The sequence below is a fragment of the Oncorhynchus tshawytscha genome, linkage group LG20 (genome assembly GCF_018296145.1).
Source record: "Oncorhynchus tshawytscha isolate Ot180627B linkage group LG20, Otsh_v2.0, whole genome shotgun sequence".
Taxonomy (NCBI): Eukaryota; Metazoa; Chordata; class Actinopteri; order Salmoniformes; family Salmonidae; genus Oncorhynchus; species Oncorhynchus tshawytscha.
Window position 1 is genome coordinate 14217741 of NC_056448.1, and position 27266 is coordinate 14245006.

General features: G+C 43.6%; 1 protein-coding gene across 2 annotated transcripts; it reads left to right on the forward strand.

The window, feature by feature from the left end:
• The first annotated feature begins 1303 nt into the window (after positions 1–1303).
• LOC112219418 (oxysterol-binding protein 2) lies at positions 1304–26188 on the forward strand. 2 transcript variants are annotated; one of them, XM_024380641.2, is made up of 14 exons: positions 1307–2035; positions 3665–3870; positions 13787–14037; positions 14259–14427; positions 15688–15811; positions 16092–16161; positions 16328–16462; positions 17369–17614; positions 19894–20014; positions 21488–21591; positions 21981–22076; positions 22206–22390; positions 22587–22807; positions 22967–26188. In XM_024380641.2, exons 1-14 carry the CDS (start codon positions 1875–1877, stop codon positions 23107–23109), a joined length of 2232 nt encoding a protein of 743 aa, XP_024236409.1. In that variant the 5' UTR covers positions 1307–1874; the 3' UTR covers positions 23110–26188. The 2 variants fall into 2 exon arrangements, with proteins under 2 accessions (XP_024236410.1, XP_024236409.1); XM_024380642.2 differs by lacking the exon at positions 22967–26188 and having other exon boundaries at positions 1304–2035; positions 22568–22742.
• Positions 26189–27266: the final 1078 nt, after the last annotated feature.

Genomic DNA, 27266 nt, shown 5'->3' on the forward strand with positions numbered 1-27266 from the left:
TGACATCAACTGATGTAAGAAGGGCTTCATAAATCAATTTGATTGATAACCATCTCATTATTACAGAGTCCTATTAGGAAGACATTTGCATTCTAGAGGACTGACATGAGCATGATTTTTAACCTTTATCTTACTAGGCAAGTCAGTTAAGAACACATTCTTATTTACAATGACGCCTACCCCGGTCAAACGCTAACCCAGACGATGCTGGGCCAATTGTGCACCGCCATATGGGACTTCCAATCACTGCCGGTTGTGATAGAGCCTGGAATTGAACTAGGGTCCTTAGTGATGCATCGGGAGGCCAAATGGTGCTGCCTATAAAAGGTATATTCTGTTTTGATTAAGAAGGTGATGTGTAGGAACTAGAATATTTCAGTGGCTATTTCTGCTGTATGCAGGCTTGACAGATCCCATGGGATGATGCGGCACACTCTAGGCTGTTAACCCCCCCATGTCATGTCATAGCCCTATTCGGACGGTATTACCAGAGATGTTGGTTTTGTATTTATTATCCAAGTATGTACATATTGCAGAGGATGTTTCACACAGGATTCGTTTTCCCTACTGCCCCGTGTCATTCTTACTTTTTTTTAAAAATGGACCCTTATGATGGAAGCCTGGATGTTTTTATTGTAGGCGTGAATATAATTCAACGTCATGTCTAGACGATAATAGGCTACACTGACCAACTCTTGCTTGGCTGCTAAATGTATAGGTCTCCCCATAATATGTAAATTGATGAAGTGTGATTATATTCATTATTTTAGAGATCCCTCCATAGTAAACGTCATTCCTAATAACAATGCACCACATCCTGTTGATTTGAGCTGCTGAACCGTATTTGCACCTTGCTGTGTTTATGGATGAGAAAGTGAACTTGTCATTTCCAAAAAAGTTTAGAGGGGGTTTCATTAAATAAGATATAGACAATGATTTTTATTGCACATTTAGGCATAATTAAACTGATGCATTTGGAGATGTTCAACTTCAATTCACTGGCACTATGAAGGATAGCTTAGCAATACTCATCGATAGACGAATATATACTTTAATATACTTTTGGTAAAATTACGAAGCATTGCTAGATAGAGATTACCAAGATATAGACTATGCGCACAGTTCTGGCTGTCTCCCTGCCTGCCCCGATCCTCTCTCTCCCTCGGGTTCTGGCTGTCTCCCGTCCTGCCCCGATCCTCTCTCTCCTTCGCCTGCTCCACTTCATCTTCGCTATAAAAAAAAACGAGTGTGTGTTTGGTCTTCGCTCTTGTGCTCTTGTGCGTAGAATAGCTCAGCTGACATTCCTGGCTGTGCCCCTCCCTTTTCGCTCTCTCCATCACTAGCTCGCTTTTTCTTTGCTGTGAAAGATGCTAGAGTTTGTGTTCTCGAAGTAGACTACGGTAAATAGTTTCATTCGTTGCAAAAATAATGAATGTTAGGAGTTGAGGAGTCGATTCCTAGCGCAATCGGAGTTTGACACCCATAAATGAAAGTCGACAACGGGAATCAACGGTCAAAGAGTCGGGGAATCGATTATTTTTGAGTCGACTCCCCATCCACTATTTGCGTCACACGCTCCCCTTCCTCTCATCAGGACCCGTGCTGAAGTCTCAACTAGGTTAGAGGGAGAAGGTTAAACACGCTCTCCATCCCCGTGGCAACCCCCCCATCTAGCTGAACGAGTAATAGCTATTACAGTGGGTTACCTCATATCGGCGTTAACGTTACATGATGGGTAAAACAGGTGCGGTGTTGGTCTTTCGTACTATGAATCATAGGCAAGCTAGCTAGCTGTATCGTCCCTCCACACAGAGCTACCTACAGCTGTGTTGATTCCTTTGCTCTGACTCCATCTACCGCTGACAGTGGGGCAAATGAGTGAACCGGTGAAGAGTTTGCCTTCCCCTACTTCTTCAGGGGGGCACCCTGCGGGGTCTGATACCTACAAAGGCTGGCTGTATAAATGGACAAACTACTTGAAGGGCTACCAACGCCGGTGGTTCGTCCTTAGCAACGGCCTTCTGTCATATTACAGGTAATATTTGCTAGCAGCTAGCTACGCGCTAGCTATCTACTGTAGATGTCAAGTCAGGCTAGCTAGCACTGCATGAATCCTGGCAAAATCAAGTGCTGTTTCAAACCAACTGTTATCTTAGATTACACGTGTAGTTGACAGTCTATAGAATGTGCTTGACGTTCATAATTTACATAAATGCCGTGGCTTTTTAACTAACATAGCTAGCTAGCTAGTTAGGCCAATATTACTCATCAAAACAAGTATCTTAATATGTTTAGCTAACGTTATGTGGCAATTAAGAACTGCATGCCATGAGCTTCATCCATCCCATTCCCACAGGAAGGCAATTCTCTAGTCAAAGTCAATGACATGGCATAAATGCAGAATGAGCTAGCTGGACACAATTAGCATAACCCCCCAAAATATCTAGTTTGCTAGAGTGAATATATATTTTCGCCTATATGATGTAGTCATTGATATTTTTTGCCAATGTCATGTAGAGAATTGTTATAGATGAACCTGTGAATAATATTTTAGATAATATTTTGGAACATATACTTTATTTATTTAGGCCTAGATATGTTCTATTCCAGGAACGACTGTCATTGTATGTAGTGTAGTATGCTCTATGTACATTAACAAGTAGGGGACCTATATAGGTCCTAACATTTCATTATGATGATGATAATGTAGGACATGGTTTACCTGATGCATCATGATGCTTTAAAAATGTGTGAACGTGTGGTCCGCTGATTCAGTAATGGCCAGTTGTTAGGCACATTTCCCTAAAACCAGTGAATAGTGAGTGATGTCAGTCAGTGTTATGCACTTTAATTGTGAGGCATTAGTCAGAGGCATGTGTGTGTGTGTGTGTGTGTGTGTGTGTGTGTGTGTGTGTGTGTGTGTGTGTGTGTGTGTGTGTGTGTGTGTGTGTGTGTGTGTAGGCTGCCCTACAGGCTGCCCTACAGTCTCGGGTGGGAATGCACAGCTCTGCTGTTACGTCATTCACAACAAAGAGAGATGGACACAGATAGAGAAACTGAAAAGCATAGGCAAGGACTGGTGGTGAATGCAAAAACGTCCATTCAGTCATTCAGTACCACAGACATACTCCAGCAGCTGTAGCCTCCCCAAGGCTGTTGGGCGCATACCGTTTGAACACATTAGACTTAGAGCCTAATGTAGGAGCTGTCATGTTCACTGTGTTTTTATAGAGCCTAATGGAGGAGCTGTTTTGTTCACTGTGTTTTTATAGAGCCTAATGGGTTTTTATGCACTGCTCCTTTGTAGATTCAACTCTACTTTCCCTCTCTTTCCACTCTCCTCTGTGGCATGTGTGTTTATGTAACTGTGCTCTCGAGTACTACCACTGTATAAAGAGTTTATGTCCTGACCAACGCATGCACATTGCACCAACACGCACACACGAACACACTTCCAAGCATTCACATCAGCTATGCTCAAGTGAGATACTTCTATGAAATATTAAACAATTGCACGTGTGTGGATTTGTATGTGTGCGAGAGTATGCATGCCCTGTTATGTATCATTTCTGTCTTTGTAGAACTAGATTTAGTCAGCAGCGTCTTCTCCCCTTTCTCTTTGTGTGTACGTGTGTCTGTGTGTGAATGTGTCTCTGTGCATTAGGACTCAGGCAGAGATGGCCCACACTTGCCGTGGCACCATCACCCTGGCGACGGCACACATTGAGGTGGGTGACACCTGCCACCTGGTGCTGACCAGCGGAGGGCGGAACTACCACCTGAAGGCCACTTCCGATGGGGAGAGTCAGCGCTGGGTCTCGGCTCTCCAACAGGCTAAGGCCAACACCACTCACATGATGCACCAATCAGGTGCGAGCAAGAGGAAAATCATATTTGGGTGGATTGGGAGGTTTTAAATGGGAGAGTGGATAGCTTCGTATATATTTAGAAATAACGTAAGTAGGACAAAACTGTAGGAATTGTGGCCGTACTACTGTACAGAACACAGTGATTTGTGACCCTGTTGAAAGGAATTGGACTATAAATTATGAAAAAGTTATATCAAACCAATATGAAACTCACTGGGATATTTGACCTTTGGGCTTTCTTCTCATTCAAGGTGAGAATGTATATTGCGACGTTGACTAACCTTTAGAGCATCCACTACTTTTCTGAAAATTATAAGGTTAAGGACCCGAGGTAAACAAATCTTAGTGTAGTATTCAATGTCAAGGTTACCAGTGTTATTCATGAATCAACCACAAGGTGGTGCATGTGCTAAACAAATGGAACAAGTAACCATGTTTTCTCTATATATGTATAATGCAACATTTAAATATAATTTTACTTTGGAAGTTTGTTGTCTGTTCTCTTAAAATCTTCCAGTGCTATCATGTGGCCTTTCTGCACATTGCATTGCTAAGTGGGCACACTGCTCTAGGGTCCTTTAAAATAAATTGGCTTGATTGAACAGTCTAATTCTGAGATATGTCTCCACCAATTGCTGGTCTCAGTCCAGGTCTCTGATTTGCACTTCGTGGGCATGTGGAAATGAGGGTGACTGCCAAGGATGGTGCAAGGGTACAGTTTGTAATGGCGGCCCAGTCTCTCTATCTCTCTTACTCACTCTTTCACATCTAATTTCCATCTTCCCTCACATACTTGCTCTCTATTTTCCTCTCTACCCCTCTCTCTCCCTCCCCCTCCCTTTTTTCTGAATATGACGACAGCCAGAGCTGAATGAAGTGATCCTCTAGCATTTTAACTCCTCCTCCCACTCTGCTATGGAGAGTGAGAGGGAAAGAGAGGAGGAAGCAAGAGAAGGTGAAGGAGAGAGAGGCAGGGGAGTAAGAGGGAGGGTTGCTTCATATTTTCATTGAGAGAATTTTCTTTCCGTCTGCACTGTAAGGAGAAGAGAAAGAGATTGAATGCAGCCTCTGTAAGGAATTTTCCTCTGTAAGTATTGATTACCTGCTATTATTATATTGAGGACAGAAATGTCAAGTAAGCAATAGTGGAGGTGTGTGTGTGTGTGTGTGTGTGTGTGTGTGTGTGTGTGTGTGTGTGTGTGTGTGTGTGTGTGTGTGTGTGTGTGTGTGTGTGTGTGTGTGTGTGTGTGTGTGTGTGTGTGTGTGTGTGTGCGTGCGTGCGTGTGAATGAATGCCCTGTATTGTAATGTAAGGTGTTTTTCTTTTGTCCTCATGCTAATTCACTTTGACAGTAAGTGGGGTAGACTTATTTCAGGATGGGACTTTACTAGTGTGTGTTTATGAACTATGACAGATTTCCCAGTAGTGTTTCACAAGATTGATGAGCTGAACACCAATCAACCTCATTGGGCCTCTTATTACATTTTTCAGCTGCACAATGGGACAAGTGTGATTTACCTGCTATGTTATTTGGCATCTTTTATATGTTCGCTTTTCTTGGCGGAATTTCTAAGTCGAAGCTCTTTCTTTTACCTCCTTATTGATTTGAACTGACCTAAATATGACAGATGGTGGTAATATGTCTATAAAATGTAAAGTATGTTTTTCTACAGATAGGGTTTATGACAGATTTTCTCAGGCTCTGCATTCATAGGAGAGGGGTGGGCCTCTGCCTCTGTCCCCAGTAGTCTTACCCTCTGGAAGGTTTTTTTGTCTGTGTATGCTTGTGTGTTTATGAACATGGGTTCAAACTTCAAAGTCCTTTGTTTCTTCATTCAACCTTTATTTATTTTATTTATTTAACCATTTAACCATTTATTATTTAAGTCAACAGGATTTGAAGGGTCTGAGCCCATTTAGATGGTTTTACATTTGCCCATGGCTCAAAGTGCTTACAGTACAGTGGACACTGATATGCCAGTGGACACATCATATGCCAGAGAAATGGCCTCCACAATCCAGTGGGAGAGATGCTGCTTAGAAAGCACTCTACCATGAGTCAGTTTAGCAAAACAGACAAAAAGTTAGTCACGGAACACCCCAGACCAGTAAATGTACATGTGTAGCGCTTGTACCAGACACAGGGCATGTAACCTCCACTGCTCCTCAGAAGCATACTGAGGAAGCGAAAAGCTCAAAAGCTAGAGACCTGTAGGACATAGTCATGACCTTAGGGGTGAAGGGCGCATTAGGACACAACTTCACCTTCAAGTTGCCAAGGGCGAACTTCATACAGGAGGGGTGAATGGATAATGCTTGGAGATCTCCAAAGCGTTTTGTCGAGGACAAAGCCATGAGCAGGAGGGTCTTGTAGGAGTGGATCTTCAGATACAGACTCCATCGGTTGAAAGTGGGCTCACCCAGCACATCCCAAACCAAAGCCAAATCCCATGTGGGCACAATAGGTTTACAAACCGGCCTCAGACAGCTCACACCTTCTTTTTTAAAAACTGCATCGCCAGGGGATGAGCCCCTAGAGTGGCACCATCGATTCTCACATGATATGCTGAAATAGTTGCCATATATACCTTCAGGGTGGAGAATGAACTGCCCTGCTCGAAAAGCCCCTGTAGAAACATAAAATGTCTAGAGAGCTCTGAAAAGGAACAATTCCTTTATTTTGTTACCAAAACTCAAACACGTATACCCATACAACCCTCTTGTGGAGGGTGCCCTTGCGGACTGTATGTGCTAACTTTCAAAGGTAATCCAGATATTTTTTTTAAAATGCCTTCCTAACCATCTTAAATAAACATGCCTCATTCAAGAAATTTAGAACCAGGAACAGATATAGCCCTTGGTTCTCCCCAGACCTGACTGCCCTTAACCAACACAAAAACATCCTATGGCGTTCTGCATTAGCATCGAACAGCCCCCGTGATATGCAGCTGTTCAGGGAAGCTAGAAACCATTATACACAGGCAGTTAGAAAAGCCAAGGCTAGCTTTTTCAAGCAGAAATTTGCTTCCTGCAACACTAACTCAAAAAATTTCTGGGACACTGTAAAGTCCATGGAGAATAAGAACACCTCCTCCCAGCTGCCCACTGCACTGAAGATAGGAAACACTGTCACCACTGATAAATCCACCATAATTGAGAATTTCAATAAGCATTTTTCTATGGCTGGCCATGCTTTCCACCTGGCTACTCCTACCCCGGTCAACAGCACTGCACCCCCAACAGCAACTCGCCCAAGCCTTCCCCATTTCTCCTTCTCCCAAATCCATTCAGCTGATGTTCTGAAAGAGCTGCAAAATCTGGACCCCTACAAATCAGCCGGGCTAGACAATCTGGACCCTTTCTTTCTAAAAATTATCTGCCGAAATTGTTGCCACCCCTATTACTAGCCTGTTCAACCTCTCTTTCGTGTCGTCTGAGATTCCCAAAGATTGGAAAGCAGCTGCGGTCATCCCCCTCTTCAAAGGGGGGGACACTCTTGACCCAAACTGCTACAGACCTATATCTATCCTACCGTGCCTTTCTAAGGTCTTCGAAAGCCAAGTCAACAAACAGATTACCGACCATTTCGAATCTCACCATACCTTCTCTGCTATGCAATCTGGTTTCTGAGCTGGTCATGGGTGCACCTCAGCCACGCTCAAGGTCCTAAACGATATCTTAACCGCCATCGATAAGAAACATTACTGTGCAGTCGTATTCATTGATCTGGCCAAGGCTTTCGACTCTGTCAATCACCACATCCTCATCGGCAGACTCGACAGCCTTGGTTTCTCAAATGATTGCCTCGCCTGGTTCACCAACTACTTCTCTGATAGAGTTCAGTGTGTCAAATCGGAGGGTCTGCTGTCCGGACCTCTGGCAGTCTCTATGGGGGTGCCACAGGGTTCAATCCTTGGACCGACTCTCTTCTCTGTATACATCAATGAGGTCGCTCTTGCTGCTGGTGAGTCTCTGATCCACCTCTACGCAGACGACACCATTCTGTATACTTCCGGCCCTTCTTTGGACACTGTGTTAACAACCCTCCAGGCAAGCTTCAATGCCATACAACTCTCCTTCCGTGGCCTCCAATTGCTCTTAAATACAAGTAAAACTAAATGCATGCTCTTCAACCGATCGCTACCTGCACCTACCCGCCTGTCCAACATCACTACTCTGGACAGCTCTGACTTAGAATACGTGGACAACTACAAATACTTAGGTGTCTGGTTAGACTGTAAACTCTCCTTCCAGACCCATATCAAACATCTCCAATCCAAAGTTAAATCTAGAATTGGCTTCCTATTTCGCAACAAAGCATCCTTCACTCATGCTGCCAAACATACCCTTGTAAAACTGACCATCCTACCAATCCTCGACTTTGGCGATGTCATTTACAAAATAGCCTCCAATACCCTACTCAACAAATTGGATGCAGTCTATCACAGTGCAATCCGTTTTGTCACCAAAGCCCCATATACTACCCACCATTGCGACCTGTACGCTCTCGTTGGCTGGCCCTCGCTTCATACTCGTCGCCAAACCCACTGGCTCCATGTCATCTACAAGACCCTGCTAGGTAAAGTCCCCCTTATCTCAGCTCGCTGGTCACCATAGCATCTCCCACCTGTAGCACACGCTCCAGCAGGTATATCTCTCTAGTCACCCCCAAAACCAATTCTTTCTTTGGCCGCCTCTCCTTCCAGTTCTCTGCTGTCAATGACTGAAACGAACTACAAAAATCTCTGAAACTGGAAACACTTATCTCCCTCACTAGCTTTAAGCACCAACTGTCAGAGAAGTTCACAGATTACTGCACCTGTACATAGCCCACCTATAATTTAGCCCAAACAACTACCTCTTTCCCAACTGTATTTAATTTTAATTAATTTATTTATTTTGCTCCTTTGCACCCCATTATTTTTATTTCTACTTTGCACATTCTTCCATTGCAAAACTACCATTCCAGTGTTTTACTTGCTATATTGTATTTACTTTGCCACCATGGCCTTTTTGCCTTTACCTCCCTTCTCACCTCATTTGCTCACATTGTATATAGACTTGTTTATACTGTATTATTGACTGTATGTTTGTTTTACTCCATGTGTAACTCTGTGTCATTGTATCTGTCGAACTGCTTTGCTTTATCTTGGCCAGGTCGCAATTGTAAATGAGAACTTGTTCTCAACTTGCCTACCTGGTTAAATAAAGGTGAAATAAAAATAAATAAATAAATAAAAAAGATTGGACCTTTTATGGGGCCAAGCCCCCAGACTCCAAATCTCTGGCTGCGGGTGCCAGACCTGCCAATGTGCCTGGAACAACAGGTCCCTGCACAATGGGAGTTGCCACCGGTCCCCTTCTAAAAGGCAAATGATCTCCGCGAACCACGGTCATTTGGGCCAATGTGGAGCCACAAGGATCAACGACAAGCCCTCCAGACTCACCTTCTCCAGCGTGGGCTGAATCAGGTCAACTTGGGGAAACGTGCAAAGGAGGGTCCAAGGCCACTGGTGCGCGAGAGCATTTGTTCCCAGCAGAACACTCAGGTCCCTTATTGAGAAAAACAGCCGACAATACGCAAAGGTCTATATTGACCCTGCCAAACATTTCCCATATCTGGGAGACCCCCGAGAACTGGACCCCCCTCCACCCAACTTAGATATCAGATTCAAACCCGCGTTGTTGCCTCGCCAGGAGCGAGGGAAAGTGTGCACCGTTCCACAGCAGTAGGGAGCGAGCTAAGGATAAGAGGGGCGAGAACGCACCCCTCCCTATCTGTTGACCTGTCCCGCTGTCGGTCCTCACCAGCACCTACTGGCCGGCCAACAATGGGACAAAGCTCCAGGTAACTGATGTGCAGAACGCTCTGCGACCCTGTCCACAACCCCCAAATTAAGCTTCCCTCGCACAGCGCACCCCACCCTCGAGGGGATGCGTCTGTCATGATCACCTTGAGGGATATAACTCGAACCATGGGGATCCCCAGTGACAACAGCCTCGGGTCCCTCCACCGAGCCTGTAGGCATGACGGGGTGAGCGGTTTAGATGGCACAATACGTCCAAGAGAGTGTCTATCACCTACTGCTGGAAGGGTCGCAACAGCCCATAGCGAACCACTGCTATCATAGATGCCATCATCCCTAATAGATGCAAGCACTGCTTGAAAATGCACTAGGTGACCTAGCCAAAATTGGACCAAGCAAAGCCGGAAACCGAGGGCACGATTCTCGACTGAGTCTAACTCGAGACCCAGAGACGGAATGCGCTGAGATGGAGTCAAACAGCTCTTCTCTTGATTCACTATGAAACTCTGAGACTGAACATGGGAAACCAGCAATGATGCATGTAACACCACATGCTCCCTTGACTCCGCTACCACCAGCCATTTGATCAGGTAGTCCAATATGCTGAGCCGCAGACTCTGCATAGGTGCCAAACCCGCCTCCACAACTTTAGTGAAAGTGTGAGGCGAGAGGGAAATCCCAAAAGGGAGGAACAGAACTCGTAGGCTACAGCCTCGAAATGGAACCTCAGGAACTTTCCTGTGAGGGGGATACATGGCCACATGACAGTACTCGTCCTTCAGGACGATGGAGATGAACCAACCGCTGACGAGAACAACCGGTTGTTTGTGAGCATTCTGAATTTGTAGACCCTGAAGTGGGTTTATCACCTGTGGAAGCCGGGGCTTCCGGTGAGGTACGGTGTTCATTGGCCTTGTCAGGCATGATTCTAATGTTCTTCAGTAGAGGGCGCTAGTGTGCAAACTCCCCATAGCTGTGTTGTACCGAATTGACCAACACCAAGTTGACCGACTGAAAGAGAACTAGCTACATTACACTACCAAAGCTGTGTTATACCGAGTTGACCGACTGAAAGAGAACTAGCTACATTACACTACCAAAGCTGTGTTATACCGAGTTGACCAACTGAAAGGTAACTAACTACATTACACTTCCAAAGCTGTGTTATACGAAGTTGACCTACTGAAAGAGAACTAGCTACATTACACTTCCAAAGCTGTGTTATACCAAGTTGACCGACTGAAAGGTAACTAACTACATTACTCTACCAAAGCTGTGGATTTTAATTCATTATCAGTCTTATGGTTTCTGCTCTAATTCCCTAGTCAATGAGGTTGGGCACCAGTAAAGAGCTACCGCCACATTAAGGACTTGTACAACCTAACAGTGACTGATGTTGTTCTAGTATTGTTTTGTCCCATCAGAAGTTCACCAGATTGGGGTTTACTGAAGTCATTTGTGCGTGCGTGTACGAGCGTACTTGCGAGCGAGAGATTGTATGGGCTATGTGTGTGTCTGCGTGTGATCGGTTTTGGGTGATTGATTATTATAACTACAGAGGTCTTCAGTAATGACATCATAGGTGACAATAGATTGGCACGCCAGTTGTTTTAACTGGATGGTAGCTCTGCTGCGATCGCCATCATCTGTCAGGGTCTTATTGTATTCTAGTAACAGTAGCTGTCTCTCCTCTTCTTGGCATCTTTTCTGTCGCCGTCCCTATTGTGGGTTCCCTCTCCATCAGCTGTAGGGGTGGATCATAGAGAGATGTCTCAGAATCAGGGCCAACAAGGGCCATCTCGAACAATTATCTGCTGACGTGTTTTCCTCTGACACCCACACATGACAGTGATGTTGGGTACTTAACGATCGCACACACACAAACATACCATGCAGCCCTCCTCCTGTCCTACTGTATCGCAGATATTACTCACAGTCCATTTAGACTACTATATCACAGTTTGTGTCTTAGCAGGGGTGTGCCTATTCATACAGACATGTTTTGGTGACTATGTAGATGCAGTTGTAAACTACCTGCTGTCATAGCAGTACCATGCCGAGTAGCTGTCGGAGGTACGTGTGTGTGTGTGTGTGTGTGTGTGTGTGTGTGTGTGTGTGTGTGTGTGTGTGTGTGTGTGTGTGTGTGTGTGTGTGTGTGTGTGTGTGTGTGTGTGTGTGTGTGTGTGTGTGTGTGTGTGTGTCACTGACATTGTCAGAGTCAATGTGTGGGGTCACCGGTTAGTCGAGATAATTGAGGGAATTATTAAAGTGACTGTGCATAGATAATAACAGAGAGTAGCAGCAGTGTAAAAGATGAGGGGGGGGGGCAATGTAAACAGTCTGGGTAGCCATTTGATTAGATGTTCAGGAGTCTTATTGCTTGGGGGTAGAAGTTGTTTAGAAGCCTCTTGGACCTAGACTTGGCACTCCGGTACCGCTTGCTGTGCGGTAGTAGAGAGAACAGTCTATGACTAGGGTGGCTGGAGTCTTTGACAATGTTTAGGGCCTTCCCTAAACATTGAAGTTTGGCCACAGTGATATACTGGGCCATACGCACTACCCTATGTAGTGCCTTGTGGTCGGAGGCCAAGAAGTTGCCATACCAGGCAGTGATGCAACCCGTCAGGATGCTCTCGATGGTGCAGCTGTAGAACCTTTTGAGGATCTTTATTTTATTTGACCTGTATTTAACTAGGCAAGTCAGTTAAGAACAAATTCTTATTTTCAATGACGGCCTAGGAACAGCGGGTTAACTGCCTATTAACCCACTGTTAGCTTCTGAGGACACATGCCAAATCTTTTCAGTCTCCTGAGGGGGAATAGGTTGTGTCGTGCCCTCTTCACGGCTGTCTTGGTGTACTTGGACCATGTTAGTTTTTTGGTGATCTGGACACCTTGGGAGTTCTTCACTGTGCACTGGAGCTCCACGGCTGCTCTGCCTGACACTGACCTAGATTCATAAAACCTACCTGCCTGAATGGGAGATTGTAGCTTATATATGAATGCATGTGTCATGTGAAGCAGGCAAATGCAGAAGCTGATGGATTTGGCCCAGTAGGATCTACTGTAGGCATTTGGGATACTTACATTGTTTATGCTCAAATTTACTCACAACCATTGGAGTCACAACAGTTTGATCCAGTTGTAGAAATATCCCTATGGAAATGAGAAGCCAACTATTTATATCTCTCTATTTAAAGTGTCATGGTTTTAGAACATTATTTGCAGATATCACTTGTTAGTATGTAAGAGTTTTGAGGTGTCAATGATGTAGACTCCAGGTGACGTTATTGTTGTTGTCGGATGCAGATGGCAAGGTCGGGGGGACCTAGGTGACCGTGGCGGGTCGTCAGACACTAGACTCCAGCAGCTCTTAGATGACTGTAACACTGCTGCTCTTTCACTCACGGGAAAGTCCTTTCTCCCTGTCTCTGGGTGCCTTAAGGTCCATATAATGATCCCTCCCCAGGATTATGTCTGTCTCTGCTGCTACGGGCCTATTTATTTCCTCTCAGCTGCCTGTGACTGATGGCCCCGTTCATACCAACACGTTCATACCAACACGGGGAGGAGCGGAGGGAAGTGAAGTGCGTCATCTTTTTTTCTCCCTCCTGCTGCTAAAAATAACCCAGCCCTGTGTTTCCACGGCAACGGTGGAAATGTCATTCACAGCTTTCCGCTGGGGAGTGGGGGGGCAACGACAGTGTGTAGAGTTAATATATCTTTCCATCCCTCACACTCTCTCCATCTATTCCCATACATGACTTCACGTAATAGATCTCCATCGATCCCTCCCTTTCCTTTGTCTCCATGTCTATTTGTCAGTGTGAAGTTGTTTTATATCTGCGTGCGTCACAATTATAAGTGTCCACAGTATCTATGCCTCACCTTCTTGGTACATAATGGAAACTTAAATGAGTGTGACCGTCCTACAGCATGAAAAAAAAAGCACTTTCAACCCTCAAAATCAATCATAATGTCTTCCACTTACAGACTGAATCAAGCTATAAGTGCTATTCTAAGAATCTGGCTTCGTAAGCAAATGCCTGAATGCATGGTAACTCAGTGCTGCACCCTCTGACTCTGCCTTCCACTGTGGCTGGTCTGCAGATGACTCTGGAGATGAGGCCCCCGTGCCCCAGCCAGACCGGGCCCTGACCCAGGGGGCTCTGAAGACCCTGGCCAGTAAGCTGGACGACCTGAGCACCTGCAACGAGCTAATCGGCAAACACGGCACCGCCCTGCAGCGATCCCTCAGCGAGCTCGAGGACCTACGCACGGCCACCGACGGCACCGACAAACTCAAGACCGTCAACGAGCGTGCCACGCTCTTCCGCATCACCTCCAATGCTATGATCAATGTGAGGACCGACTCACTGCTGCTTTGCTAACATTTCAGTACAACGCCTACTGGCTATTTCAATCGATCTTTCTGTATGACCAATGCTAGTAGTCAATCTAACAATAAAAACTCTCAATGCCATGATCAATAGAAGTGTTTATTACATATTGACTGTTTGGTGTAGCTAAGCTCTGTAGATGTAGATGTGTTATGGATGTATTGTCACCTCTGTGGCTGCAGGCCTGTCGGGACTTCCTGGACGTAGCAGAGACACACAGCCGAAAGTGGCAGAGAGCCCTGCAGTATGAGAGAGAACAGCGCCACCACCTGGAGGAGACTATTGAACAGCTAGCCAAGCAACACAACAGCCTGGAGAGGGCCTGGAGAGAGGCTCCCAGCACACACTCAGGTCAGAGACACACACACACACAAGCAGTTTGTTCTCTCCTCTCATATTTGATAGTGCAACTGATTGGAAAACACTGTCAATGGTTTAAGCTCTTACTGTGAAGGTAGTTTGGTGCAGTTTATTGCTTGGTATGGATTGGAATCTCACAAGAAGCTGGCCCTCCTCTGGTCATCCCTGGCACTGCACGCAAAGTTGGCACTGTATCAGTTTGATTATGTCGCTGGTTTGTCTTTCAGAATTTCATTTATATCATACACGAACTCATGTTAGAAAATCAGATCTACACAAACAAAAACACAAAACACGAACCCGCCCTGTGCAACTGGGTCCTGGACTCTCTGCGCACACACTACATAGTGCAAATACTAGTACAGACCGCAGAATCACTGACGGGTCGACCCCAGGTTGTGAGGGTAGGAAACAACATCTCCACCCTGCTGATCCTCAACACTGGGGCCTCACGAGGGTGTGTTCTCAGCCCTCCCCTGTACTCCCTGTTCACCCATGACTGTGTGGCCATGCACACCTCCAACTCAATCATCAAGTTTGCAGATGACACTACAGTGGTAGGCTTGATTACCAACAATGACGAGACGGCCTACAGGGAGGAGGTGAGGGCCCTGGGAGTGTGGTGTCAGGAAAATAACCTCTCACTAAACGTCAACAAAACAAAGGAGATGATTGTGGACTTCAGGAAACAGCCGAGGGAGCATCCCCCCATCCACATCAACGGGAAAGTAGTGGAGAAGTGGAACGTTTTAAGTTCCTCGGTGTACACATCACGGACAAACTGAAATGGTCCACCCACACGCTGTCTGTGTGAGCAAGGAGGTCTACAAACCTGAATCAGTTACACCAGCTCTGTCAGGAGGAATGGGCCAAAATTCACCCAACTTATTTTGGGAAGCTTGTGGAAGGCTACACGAAAAGTTTGACCCAGGTTAAACTATTTAAACGCAATGCTACCAAATACTAATTAAGTGTATGTAAACTTCTGACCCACTGGGAATGTGATGAAAGAAATAAAAGCTGAAATAAATCATTCTCTCTACTATTATTCTGACATTTCACATTCTTAAAATAAAGTGGTGATCCTAACTGACCTAAGACAGGGAATATTTACTGAGATTAAATGTCAGGAATTGTGAAAACTGAGTTTAAATGTATTTGGCTAAGGTGTATGTTAACTCCCGACTTCAATTGTATGTGACCAATATAATTTGATTTGATTTGAATTGAATGATCTTGTGTCCTTGGCAGACGGGGGTGAGAGGAGGCGGGAGGGGGATGCCAGTGATGAGAATGAGGACACAGAATTTTTTGATGCCATGGAGGACTCCCCTGCTTTCATCACAGTGACTGCCACTGACCACACCCAGCACAGGTCAGTCAGGGTCGCTGGGATGAAACCCTGTTGAAGGAAGGTTTGCTGTTGAAACATTAGTTTAATGTATTTTGCATCGGAACTGTGAGAGTATATGGCTTTTCTTTTCTCAGTCAGGGTCGCTGACCTCATTTCTACTGATCATGGGGCCAAGTAGAGTTCATTCATATAGCTATGTAATATGACGATGCTAGTATAATTCATTATACTTCTTGATGTCTAATGAATTCATCATACTGTGTTTTGTGTATACAGCAGTCATAGTGTGTTTGTGTTTCAGACGCTCAGCCAGTAACCAGAGTATCATGAGCGGACGATTGCCCAATAATGAATGGAGCCACGACGAGAAGGTGAGTCTGCAGGCTTCTGTTCTTTACCACACCTTTACATACCCAGCCGTAGTAAACCATGGACAACTGTATCTTACCTTAGGGCCTGATGATACAATATTTAAGGGTGAGCTCTATCCTATAATACCTCAGCTTACCTGACTGTTTGACATGTATTTGTTCTCAGGACCCTGGCTCCGACAACATGCAGCGGCGCAGAGTTAGACGCAGCCGCATCCCAGACAAACCCAACTACTCCCTCAACTTGTGGAGCATCATGAAGAACTGCATCGGCAAGGAGCTGTCCAAGATTCCCATGCCTGTAAGAGAAACGAGAAGTGATTCTGCGGTCTGTACTAGTATTTGCACTATGTAGTGTGTGCGCATGAAATGCAAGCTCTAGCAATCAATCACATTTATTTTAGAAAGCCTTTTTTACATCAGCAGTTGTCACTAAGTGCTTTACAGATACCCAGCCTAAAACCCTAAAGAGCTTTACAGATACCCAGCCTAAAACCCTAAAGAGCTTTACAGATACCCAGCCTAAAACCCTAAAGAGCTTTACAGATACCCAGCCTAAAACCCTAAAGAGCTTTACAGATACCCAGCCTAAAACCCTAAAGAGCTTTACAGATACCCAGCCTAAAACCCTAAAGAGCTTTACAGATACCCATCCTAAAACCCTAAAGAGCTTTACAGATACCCAGCCTAAAACCCTAAAAGCTTTACAGATACCCAGCCTAAAACCCTAAAGAGCTTTACAGATACCCAGCCTAAAACCCTAAAGAGCTTTACAGATACCCAGCCTAAAACCCTAAAGAGCAAGTAATGCAGATGCAGAAGCACAGTGGTTAGGAAAAACTGTAGAAGGCAGGAATCAGGCTCCATGGGGTGGCTAGTCCTCTTCTGGCTGTACCGGTTGAAGATTTAAAGACTGGTTCATAGTTGACCAGCAGGTTAAAATAATAACCATGGTGGCAGTAGAGCACAGGTATTCAAATCTGCTGGTTTTCTTTTCTACCTGATAATTAATTGCACCCACCTGGTGTCCCAGGTCTAAATCAGATCCTGATTAGAGGAGAAGAATGAAACAAAGCAGTGGAACTGGCTTCCAAGTCCAGATTTGAATTAGAGGAATATAGATTGTGCAACAGTTCAGCAACTCGGTTGGGTCTAACTCCAATGTGTGTGTGTGTGCGTGCGTGTGTTCCTGCGTGCGTAACCTCAGGTGAACTTCAACGAGCCCCTGTCGATGCTGCAGCGTCTGACTGAGGATCTGGAGTACAGTGACCTGCTGGACCGGGCGGCTCGTTGCGAATCGTCCCTGGAGCAGATGTGTCTGGTGGCAGCCTTCTCTGTGTCCTCCTACTCCACCACCATCCACCGCACTGCCAAGCCCTTCAACCCCCTGCTGGGGGAGACCTACGAGCTGGACCGCCTGGACGACTTTGGCTACCGCTCCATCTGCGAGCAGGTCAGACACAACGCAAGCACGCACACAGGCTCTCTTTCTCTCTCTCTCTCTGAAACATATGTCTGAGGTGCACAGAGGGATCTTTCTATAAATAATGGGGCCAATGGGTGACATTGGGATAACAATTTCTAAATGGTTTGAAATGAAAATAAAAAGGATTTTCATGCAGTTCCACATGTACTAAAAGTGAAAATATATCCAAATTGGCCGATAACTTCACCTATACAACAAGGTCTATACATCCTTTAAGCAGGGTTCATACAGACATTGGTAAGTCAAATTCAAGGACTTCATGGAACTTTTTCAAGCACTTAATATGAGGATGACAATATTGAGGTTGCGGGAAACAAATGAAAGTGGCCACATCTCTCACAAAAACAGATAAAAAATGAAATCATGAATAATTATAAAGGAGCAGGAGAACGTATAAATTGGCAACAATAATTACAAGAACTTTAAGCACCAAATTGAGGAAATGTCTGTTCCAGTATTTGAATTTTGTTATTACCTTACCAGATCATATTGTGAATAAGCCCACTAGGATATTTATTTTGTTGTCAATATATCCATAATAATTAATAGGATTAGAGTCAATCCTAACAATTGCGCACAGTAGACAAAAACATATGAAAACATGGACTCATTACCTTGATGCTTTCCCTGATAAATCTAACCCTGCTGTAAATCAAGCAGAAAATAACAGATGACCAACATCAATTCGCTGGGGATATTAGATCCAACGTGGATCCAGACACAACTGTCTTCACCAGCGTAAGGAATGAGACACCAAAATATTCTGGACATTATTCACGAACACCTTTTTTCCAGCACTTGCGCTGTCACAACAGCTTTTTGTCACTTGACTGACATTTGGAAGATTCCTTCCTGGATCAGGAAGGAATCTTCACGCTGTAACTAATCAGCTGGACACCAAATGCCCATCCAACAAGTACTATGCATAATTATTGAAGAACCACGTTAATGACAGTATCGATTTAGGTTTTAAGTATCAAGTATCAAGGAAAGGTGACTTCGATTTTGCAATCGCATACATTATTTCGGATTTGTGTGCCCAAGAAAACTGTTTTCAGGGTTCAAGTTCAATGTCCAATTTAACAGATTAAGGATTCATGTATGATATTTTGACAACTTACACTGCCATAAATACAAGGACAGAAAAGTCTTGTTTTATGTCATCCAATTTTGTTAAAATCCATCAAGACACCCACCATGATAAAGGGTTAAACATAGGTTTTAAATCAACTCGTGACTTTTATTGAATATAGCTGTGATCCCCCCCCCTTTATCTTAATGTAATGACATGACATTTTTTATCAATAACTTATTAAATGCTGTAACACCTGTACTAAGACCTGTACCACCATTACTATCAATTCACTATCAATTCCACCTCGCAAAGTTTTCATGCAAAGTTTTCATCTCTATCTCATTTAACTTCTCAAAGTATTGCCATACAGGACTTCGCTGCTGTCGCTTGCCTTTCTCTATCATTTTTCCAACTCTTAACGACGATGACGTATTGGTGGAGAGTCAACGCCAAAATAATTGATTCCTCGACTCCGTGCACATCGACTCTCATTTCTGAGTGTCAAGATTTGATTGCACTAGGAATCGACTGCTAAGATTCAGTGTTTTTGGAACGGAGAAGACAGATTATTTGCCAGACTTTCGAGAACACAGACCCTCGCATCTTTCATAGAAAGAAGGGAGTCGCACAGTATAGGCAGGTCAGCCACCAGGCAGACTGAGTCAGAACCATTCACTAGGCATCTCTTTCGGCAATCAAAACCAGTATCTCGTAATGGAATGCTGTAACTCCGCAATTTCTTGGCTCGCAGCTTCAGTAGTAAGCATGGCCTTTCATCAATGAATAGGATATTCTACACGCAAGACCGAAGACTGAACACACACTCGCATCATTAGTGAAGAGAAAGAGCAGGTGAGCCAGAGCGAGGGAGAGAGAAGAAGGGGCATATGTCTTGGAAGCCTCGCAAATTCACCAAAGTAGCCTAAAGTTCCCCTCTTCCTCTCTGGTTTGATTTAAATTACACAACTTCCCCAGGCCTTTATAGCTTATCGTCTAGTTGGGCTATAACACGGAAAATAATGTTTTGTGATTTTAATTTTGTGGGAGAAAAAAAACAAAAAACATAGTTTTTCAGTTAGAGATTTTTCTTAATGTTAAGGATCCCAATTTTATTTCAATGTTCACACCCCTACGTACTGACGATGTCATCCTCCTCCTTCTGCTCTCTCAGGTCAGTCACCACCCCCCAGCCGCCGCCCACCATGTGATGTCACAACGAGGCTGGACCCTGTGGCAGGAGATCACTATCGACAGCAAGTTCAGAGGGAAATACATTTCTGTCATGCCATTAGGTGAGCCATGCATACCCAGTACATGAATGTTCCTCCGATATGCAATAATTGCTGGTTACACATACTGAAGCATGTCACACAGCTATTTCAAAATATTCACATTTTGCAAGTGGTGGTCAGTGCCGTTTAAGATTAGGGAGGACAAATGTTTTTTTTAATGAGCATGGACTTATTTCTATTACAGCATATTGGATGACTGCCATTCATATTCCATTCACCCAGCTCAATGTAACATCGATAGGTTTAGGCTACTACTGTACATGATACTCAAATATTCCCTAGATCCATCATGAGGTTGTTACAACCTAGCCTACGAATGAAAGTTTACAATGTAGGTTCACAGGTCGAGAGAAAAATGTGAGTAATCAAGATGCCAAACAGTGACACATTCAATACCGCCTTGCACACGCTTGCCTGCATCTAGCTGACCTAGGGTGTAATCATTAATCCAAACAGTTGCTAACGAGTGTTTCTATTGAACAAATTCAGGTATGTTTATCCCCGTTCCATTTGTTTCCATTTAAGGAACGTTTTTCAACCGAATCGACGGAATGAAAACACCCCTGATCACCCGCAAACACAGTTCACTTTCATAGCAGCTACATACAGAACAGCATGATCACTTTGCTCGTTGTATAATTACTTCTCGATTCTACACGCTCTCCTCCTCTCACCTTTTTCCTTCACTTCACTCATTGCCCAACACAACACAAAAACCTCTCCAAGCCAAACCATATCATAACCGCTAACTGCTACACAGTCTACATCGCTGTGTCACCATATTAGCTAACGTCATAGTCAACATAGCTGAGTAGGCTAAACTAGCTAGCTGCATTCCCTAGCTAAGTAAGTGAAATTATAAAAAATGTAACAAAATATAGCTAGCTCTCTCTCTCTCTCTCTCTTGCTTTTCTTTCATTCGTGAAGAAATTAATTTGTTCAACTATTGTATTTCTCTCTCTTTGAGTCAATTACTCACCATATTTTACGCACTGCAGTGCTAGCTGTAGCTTATGCTTTTTATACTAGTTTCATTCTCTGATCCTTTGATTGGGTGAACAACATGTCAGTTCATGCTGCAAAAGCTCTGATAGGTTGCAGGACGTCCTCCGAAAGTTGTCATAATTACTGTCTAAGTCTATTGAAGGGGGTGAGAACCATGTGCCTCCTAGGTTTTGTATTGAAGTCCATGTACCCAGAGGAGGACGGAAACTAGCTGTCTTCCAGCTACACCATGATGCTACCCCAGAGAGTGCTGTTGAGGCTACTGTACACCTTCAGTGTTTTTTAGTCAATTATTTGGTGACATTTGAATATATTTAGTATAGTTTTATCTAAAATGGATAACTTTGTTTATGTTTCACAATAAAAAAAATTTTTTAAAAAAGAAATTTCCAGAGGAGGATGGTCCATTCCTTCCTCCTCAAAGGAGCCTCCACTGGCTGATTATTTTAATTATCTCTTTCTCTCTAGGCTGTATCCACCTGCAGTTCCACTCCAGTGGGAATCACTATGTGTGGGGCAAAGTCACCTCCACGGTGCACAACATCATCGTAGGAAAACTGTGGATTGACCAGGTGTGTGTCTCTCATATTTAATGTGTATTTGTATATTTGTGTTTGATCTGTTTGTAGATATGTGCGGTGTTTTGCAGAATCTGCCCCGTGGTTTCTACCTTCCTCTACTGTCTCTCATTATGTCGGCAATACTCATCGTATCTGTTTTCTCCCATTTGTCTCCATCCCTTTATGTACGGCTTTGCTTTTCTCACTCTTAACAGTGTCCCGTACTGTGATTATTGACATCCATAGTAAATGATTACGATAGACTGCTAACATTGATAAACTAGAAATATTGCATGTTGTGGACATTTGACATGTTGTAGACAGTATGTAAATAATGCTAAAGCTAGGAGAATCATCAACCTGAGGCTTGGGATAAATAGCCTGTGTTTTTCTCTCTGTAGTCTGGGGACATTGAAATAGTCAACCACAGGACCAAGGACACCTGCCACCTCAAGTTTGTCCCTTACAGTTACTTCTCCAGAGACCTCCCACGCAAGGTGAATCCATGGTTTGCCCTCTGGGTCTCTGTGCTGCATGCCGACCAATTAAAAAAGCTCATGTAGAAACAAACTAGCAGTCCTTACCATCTTCAATGTCTCCTCCCTCTTCTGGTGTTGTGTCTCCAGGTAACAGGTGTGGTAGCAGACAGCGAGGGCACGGCCCACCACATCCTGTCTGGGACCTGGGACGAGAAGATGGAGAGTGCCAAGATAGTAGAAAGCAGCCGGGGATGTGGAGGGTCAGAGGGCAAACAAAAGACTGTCTACCAGACGCTCCAGCCCAAACTGCTGTGGAAGAAATACCCACTTCCGTAAGATCAGCCTGCCTGCATATTATGAAGTCAGCCTTATAGCACATAATGCACGCTAACCTATTTATACAAGTTATTTGATTCCTCTTGCATCCTCGCACATTATCTTACTTCCACCTCTCTACCCGTTGCTACTCGCCCTCTCCCTCTCTGTCCATCCTATCTGTCTCACCTCAGTGCCTTCTCCACCCACCAGGGAGAATGCTGAGAACATGCACTTCTTTTCCTCCCTGGCCTTGACCCTGAACGAGCCTGAGGAGGGCGTGGCCCCCACTGACAGCCGCCTGAGGCCCGACCAACGGCTGATGGAGTCGGGGCTATGGGACGAGGCCAACGCCCACAAACAGCGTCTGGAGGAACGACAGAGGCTGGAGAGAAGGAAGAGGGAGGCACAGGCCACACAGGCCCTGGAAGAAGGTGAGGAGCGGTGTGAAAGGACTAGATAAGACATCTCAAGAGAGATTACAGTATAGAAACTAGGAAGAGGAAGTTTGACAATTGTGATACAGTGTATGTCAGCAAAATGTTACCCATATTGAGGAACATCTGTGTATGTTTGTGTCTCTGACTCCTTAGGGCAAGACTTTGAGGGCTTCCAGCCACTGTGGTTCGAGAGGAGGACAGATGATTCAACGGGGGAGAGCACTTACGTCTACAGGGGTGGATACTGGGAGTCCAAAGACAGACAGGACTGGAGCCAATGCCCTGATATCTTCTAAGACTCCGCCCCTGGGACTGTGACATCATCACTGGAGGGCCGAGCTGAGGGACTGATTGACAAGCAGAGGGAGGATCCACACGCTGAAGACACATGGAGATGTGGACAGCTCTTTGTCTGTGTATGTGTATTTGTGTGTGTTCCAGAAAGACAAAGCCCTCCATTGAGAATAATGTAAACTTCCCATACTTCAAGAACTGAGATATAAACATAATCTGTCCCCCTCCCCGATGTAGTTCTCTAATCAAACACTGAGTGAGTGTCTGTGCAACAGAGTGAGTGAATGAGACAAATAACTATTTATGACAGAATATTTTGAGTGTGAGGGAAAGAGTTAGAAAATAGCTAGAAAACCATATTTATTTGAGCTGGTGTGTATGGTGGTGCCTGGTGCCCCATTGATCTGGTAATAAGGTAATAACTACCGTAAGTATATAATATTATACAATAATAGGCAGAGGCCAGAAGGAAAGTGAAAGTTTGTGTTTTGGTGCTAGGATAGGATGTTCTGTTCCTAGGATAGGATGTCCTGTTCCTCTGAGCTGGTTAGGAACAGAGTGTTCCTCCTGCTGGAGATATAAGGGCCTGCATTTATGTTGCACTGGCCAATAGGAATGTCAGGAGATAAAGTTCCCCCAGGTTTGTCTAACTGAAAGGTTATGAAACAAAAAGCTGCACATAGAAATAGAGTAACCAGAACAGACATTATTTTCTACTTCAAGTATCTCCAATATACTTTACATATCTATATGTAACATTATGTTTCCTTCCATGCAACAACTAGGCACTCCCCAGGTTTGTAACGAACTGCTTTTCTGCAGTGCATGAAAACACAGGTGTAGAGGACGCTGGTATCACTATGGGTACTTTTGATTTAATATCTGTACAGACATAATCTCTGAGATCCAGAACTAAAATCTATACCAGTTATGTTATGTGTGTCTGTCCACAAGAGATTAGTACAGACCTAAAATAGTTAGGGGAATTTTGAGGTTGTAACAAGCTACCCACGATTATATCGATTTTGCTCAAATGTCTTGATTTCTCAAATGTTGGTCATACAGTCGCTAGTGAAAGTCTACACACCTCTTGCACAGTCTTCACATTTTGTGAATTCATTTTGCTGCCTTAAAATGTAATCTCAAAAGGGAATACATTTGATTTATTTCCTACCGATCTACACAACCTTATCCACATTTTAAGTTCAAGAGAATTCTAGAAAAATATCCAAATGAATACTAAATAAAAAACAAAGATGTCTTGATTGCGTATGTCTTCACAGCCCAGAGTTTATACTTGGCGGAAGCACCTTTGGGCAACATTTATCCATTGTTTTTGTCAAAATTGCTCAAGCTCAATAAATTTGGGTGGGAGTCATTGATGGACAGCAATATTCAAACCTCTGATATTCAAGCAAATTTAAGTCAGGAACACTCAACACCTCTTAGAAATACATTCTGGTGTTTTTGACAAGCATACCCATAACATGATGCTGCCACCACCACTTGAAAAAACTGAGGGTTTCACTCAGTGTTGTAATGGATTTGACCCAAGCCTGTAGTTTTTAATTTAGCCAAAAAAATAGTATTACTGCAGTATTACTTAACAGCCTTGTTGCAAACAGAATGGATGATTTGGAGTGGATTTTTTAAAAACAGGCTTTATTCTTTTCACTTTGTCATACAGGTCAGTAAGGTGGATGTGAATGCAATATTGTTGATCCTTTTCTATTTTCAAGTGTTGTGGTGGCAGCATCATGTTATGGGTATGCTGGTAACTGGCAGGGACTGAGGAGTTAATGTTAATAGGAAAGACACACCAGATCGGATTTTAGGTCTTGAGTGTTCCTGAATGGTCCAGTCTCAGTCCTGACTTAAATATGCTTAACAATCTAAGACTAGGTTTGAATATTGCTGTCCATCCAACGACTCCCAACCAAATTTACTGAGCTTAAGCAATTTTGACAAAGCATGGATATGTTTCCCTAATAGTTGTGCAAAATTGGTAGAATATTATTCTAAATGTTTCACAGCTGTAATGGCAGCCAAAGGTGCTTCCACCAAGTATTTAACTCTGGGATCTAAAGACACACACAATCAGGACATCTTTGTTCTAGTTTTTTTTATATAATTTAGAAAATTCTATAATTTTTCTTTCACTTTGGAAATGTGGAGTGGGCTGTGTACATCAGTAAGAACAAAAACCCAATTTAATCCATTTTTAGATGTACTGTATTTTAAGGCAGCAAAATGTGAAGACTTTATAAAGGGTATGTAGACTTTCACTGGGCACTCGTTTGAGCGCCTAATTGTGTACAGACAAAATCTTAAATTGTTTCATGATTCCTCCCTGTGCGATGAAATGTTTCAAAGTCTTATATTTTTTTAAATATTAAGAAATCATATGAATTATACTATAACATGTGTAATGGTGAGTTTCACAGTGCAATTGAGGTGGGTAATTCAATTATTACACATCTTTGTGTTTGACTGCAGGCATTTAAACATGCACCATCAATGAACTCAAACGAGTGTTGTGGCACCACGTGTAGCTCATGCATGGTTTAGTGTGCTCATACACTGTTATCTAGTATTAATTAGGCATTAATTAGTATCAATTAGTTGTTTCTAGACTTCATTCACAGAAGAACATCATGTGAATTCACCTTTTGTGCCCTAGGCCTTCGGAAATATATTTTATTTTAGCTCAAACACACAAAGCGTCTCAATGTAGTCTTTCAAACACGTGCAATGTCATTAGAGATGGTCTATAATGTTGTAATCGGCTTTGGTGTCAGTTCTCAAATCAAGACAATGATGAGAAATAAATGAGATAAGCCTTCAGGAAGGATGATGTCCCCTGAAGACCCATAGCCAAGAGGAGATTTCCACGGGGGCTATCTGTCTGATCTGGGCTTGCAGCAGAAGCTCTGGGGTCTCATGATGGGGTAGTGAAAGGACGCTGAGGGCTGCACACTCCACTTTAGGCTACTTGTTTGATGTCACCTTGTCTCTAGCACACACATGTATTCAAGGTGTAACCCTCAATAAACCCAAATAAATCGACCTATGTGCACCTTATTGGCTTATCTTGATCAATGTTTCACCCTCAACTGACCTCTCTGAAGGTTAGAGTGTTGGCCCACTAGTTCTATTCCCCGAGACGACAAGGTGAAAAAATCTGTCAAAGGTGCCCATGAGCAACGCACTTAAAAGGGACATTTCACAATTTGTAACTTTATATTCATCATCTCCAGCACCACTCCAACATCTACATATGTGGAAAAAATGGTGCGTTTCTATGTTTTGTCGTAAATAAAGAGATATATGTCGTTTCCAACGACATGTTGGGGTGGTGATGGAGATGATGAATATGAAAATGTTGAAATTTCCCCTAATTGCTCCAGAGTCTCCATTGATAATGGCAGACCCTGGTCGTGACTTCACTCTCAGAGGGTGTCTCAAGGAGAATTGTGATATGCAAAAACATATTTTTCCTTAATTCACACATGCATATTACACACTTTTACATGTGTGAAATAGGACAAATATAAGCACCCACCCAATATGTATTTGTTGCTGCAGTAGCACTTACATACAGCAGATGCCACATAGTTTATATTCTAATATTGCTGCTGTAATGAAATGTTCACTTACAGTAAGAAAGAACCTGTTAATCTAATCTGGGGGGTGTAGCCCTTTCCTGCAGTCAATGACCGAAAGCTCCGTCTTTGGCCTCTTGGGTGGAATGTTATTCATAAATGCATTCATAAATTTATATTATTTTTCTAACAATGGAAATCCGGTGTTTATGTCAAACAGTTTTTTTTATATTTCAGTCTTCTATGATGTATATAAACTGTAATATTGTGAAGCAAACTCAAAATGGAATACATTTCAACTCTATATCTGACAGGGTACAGATGTATTCTTTTCTTAAGCCCATAACCATGTTTGTGAGGTTATGTTTCAAAGTAGATTTGTTGAAGACTACTAAGAATCACTCTGTATGGCCCTAATTTAGCCCACTACAGTAAGACATTAACTGGCACTGTACAGACTTTTTGCATGCCTTTGAGTGCAGATCTATGGTCATCGTGTCCATTTTTTGTCCAAGAATAGTTTTTTATTGAGCTGATTGGTGTGGCTACAAGTTCAG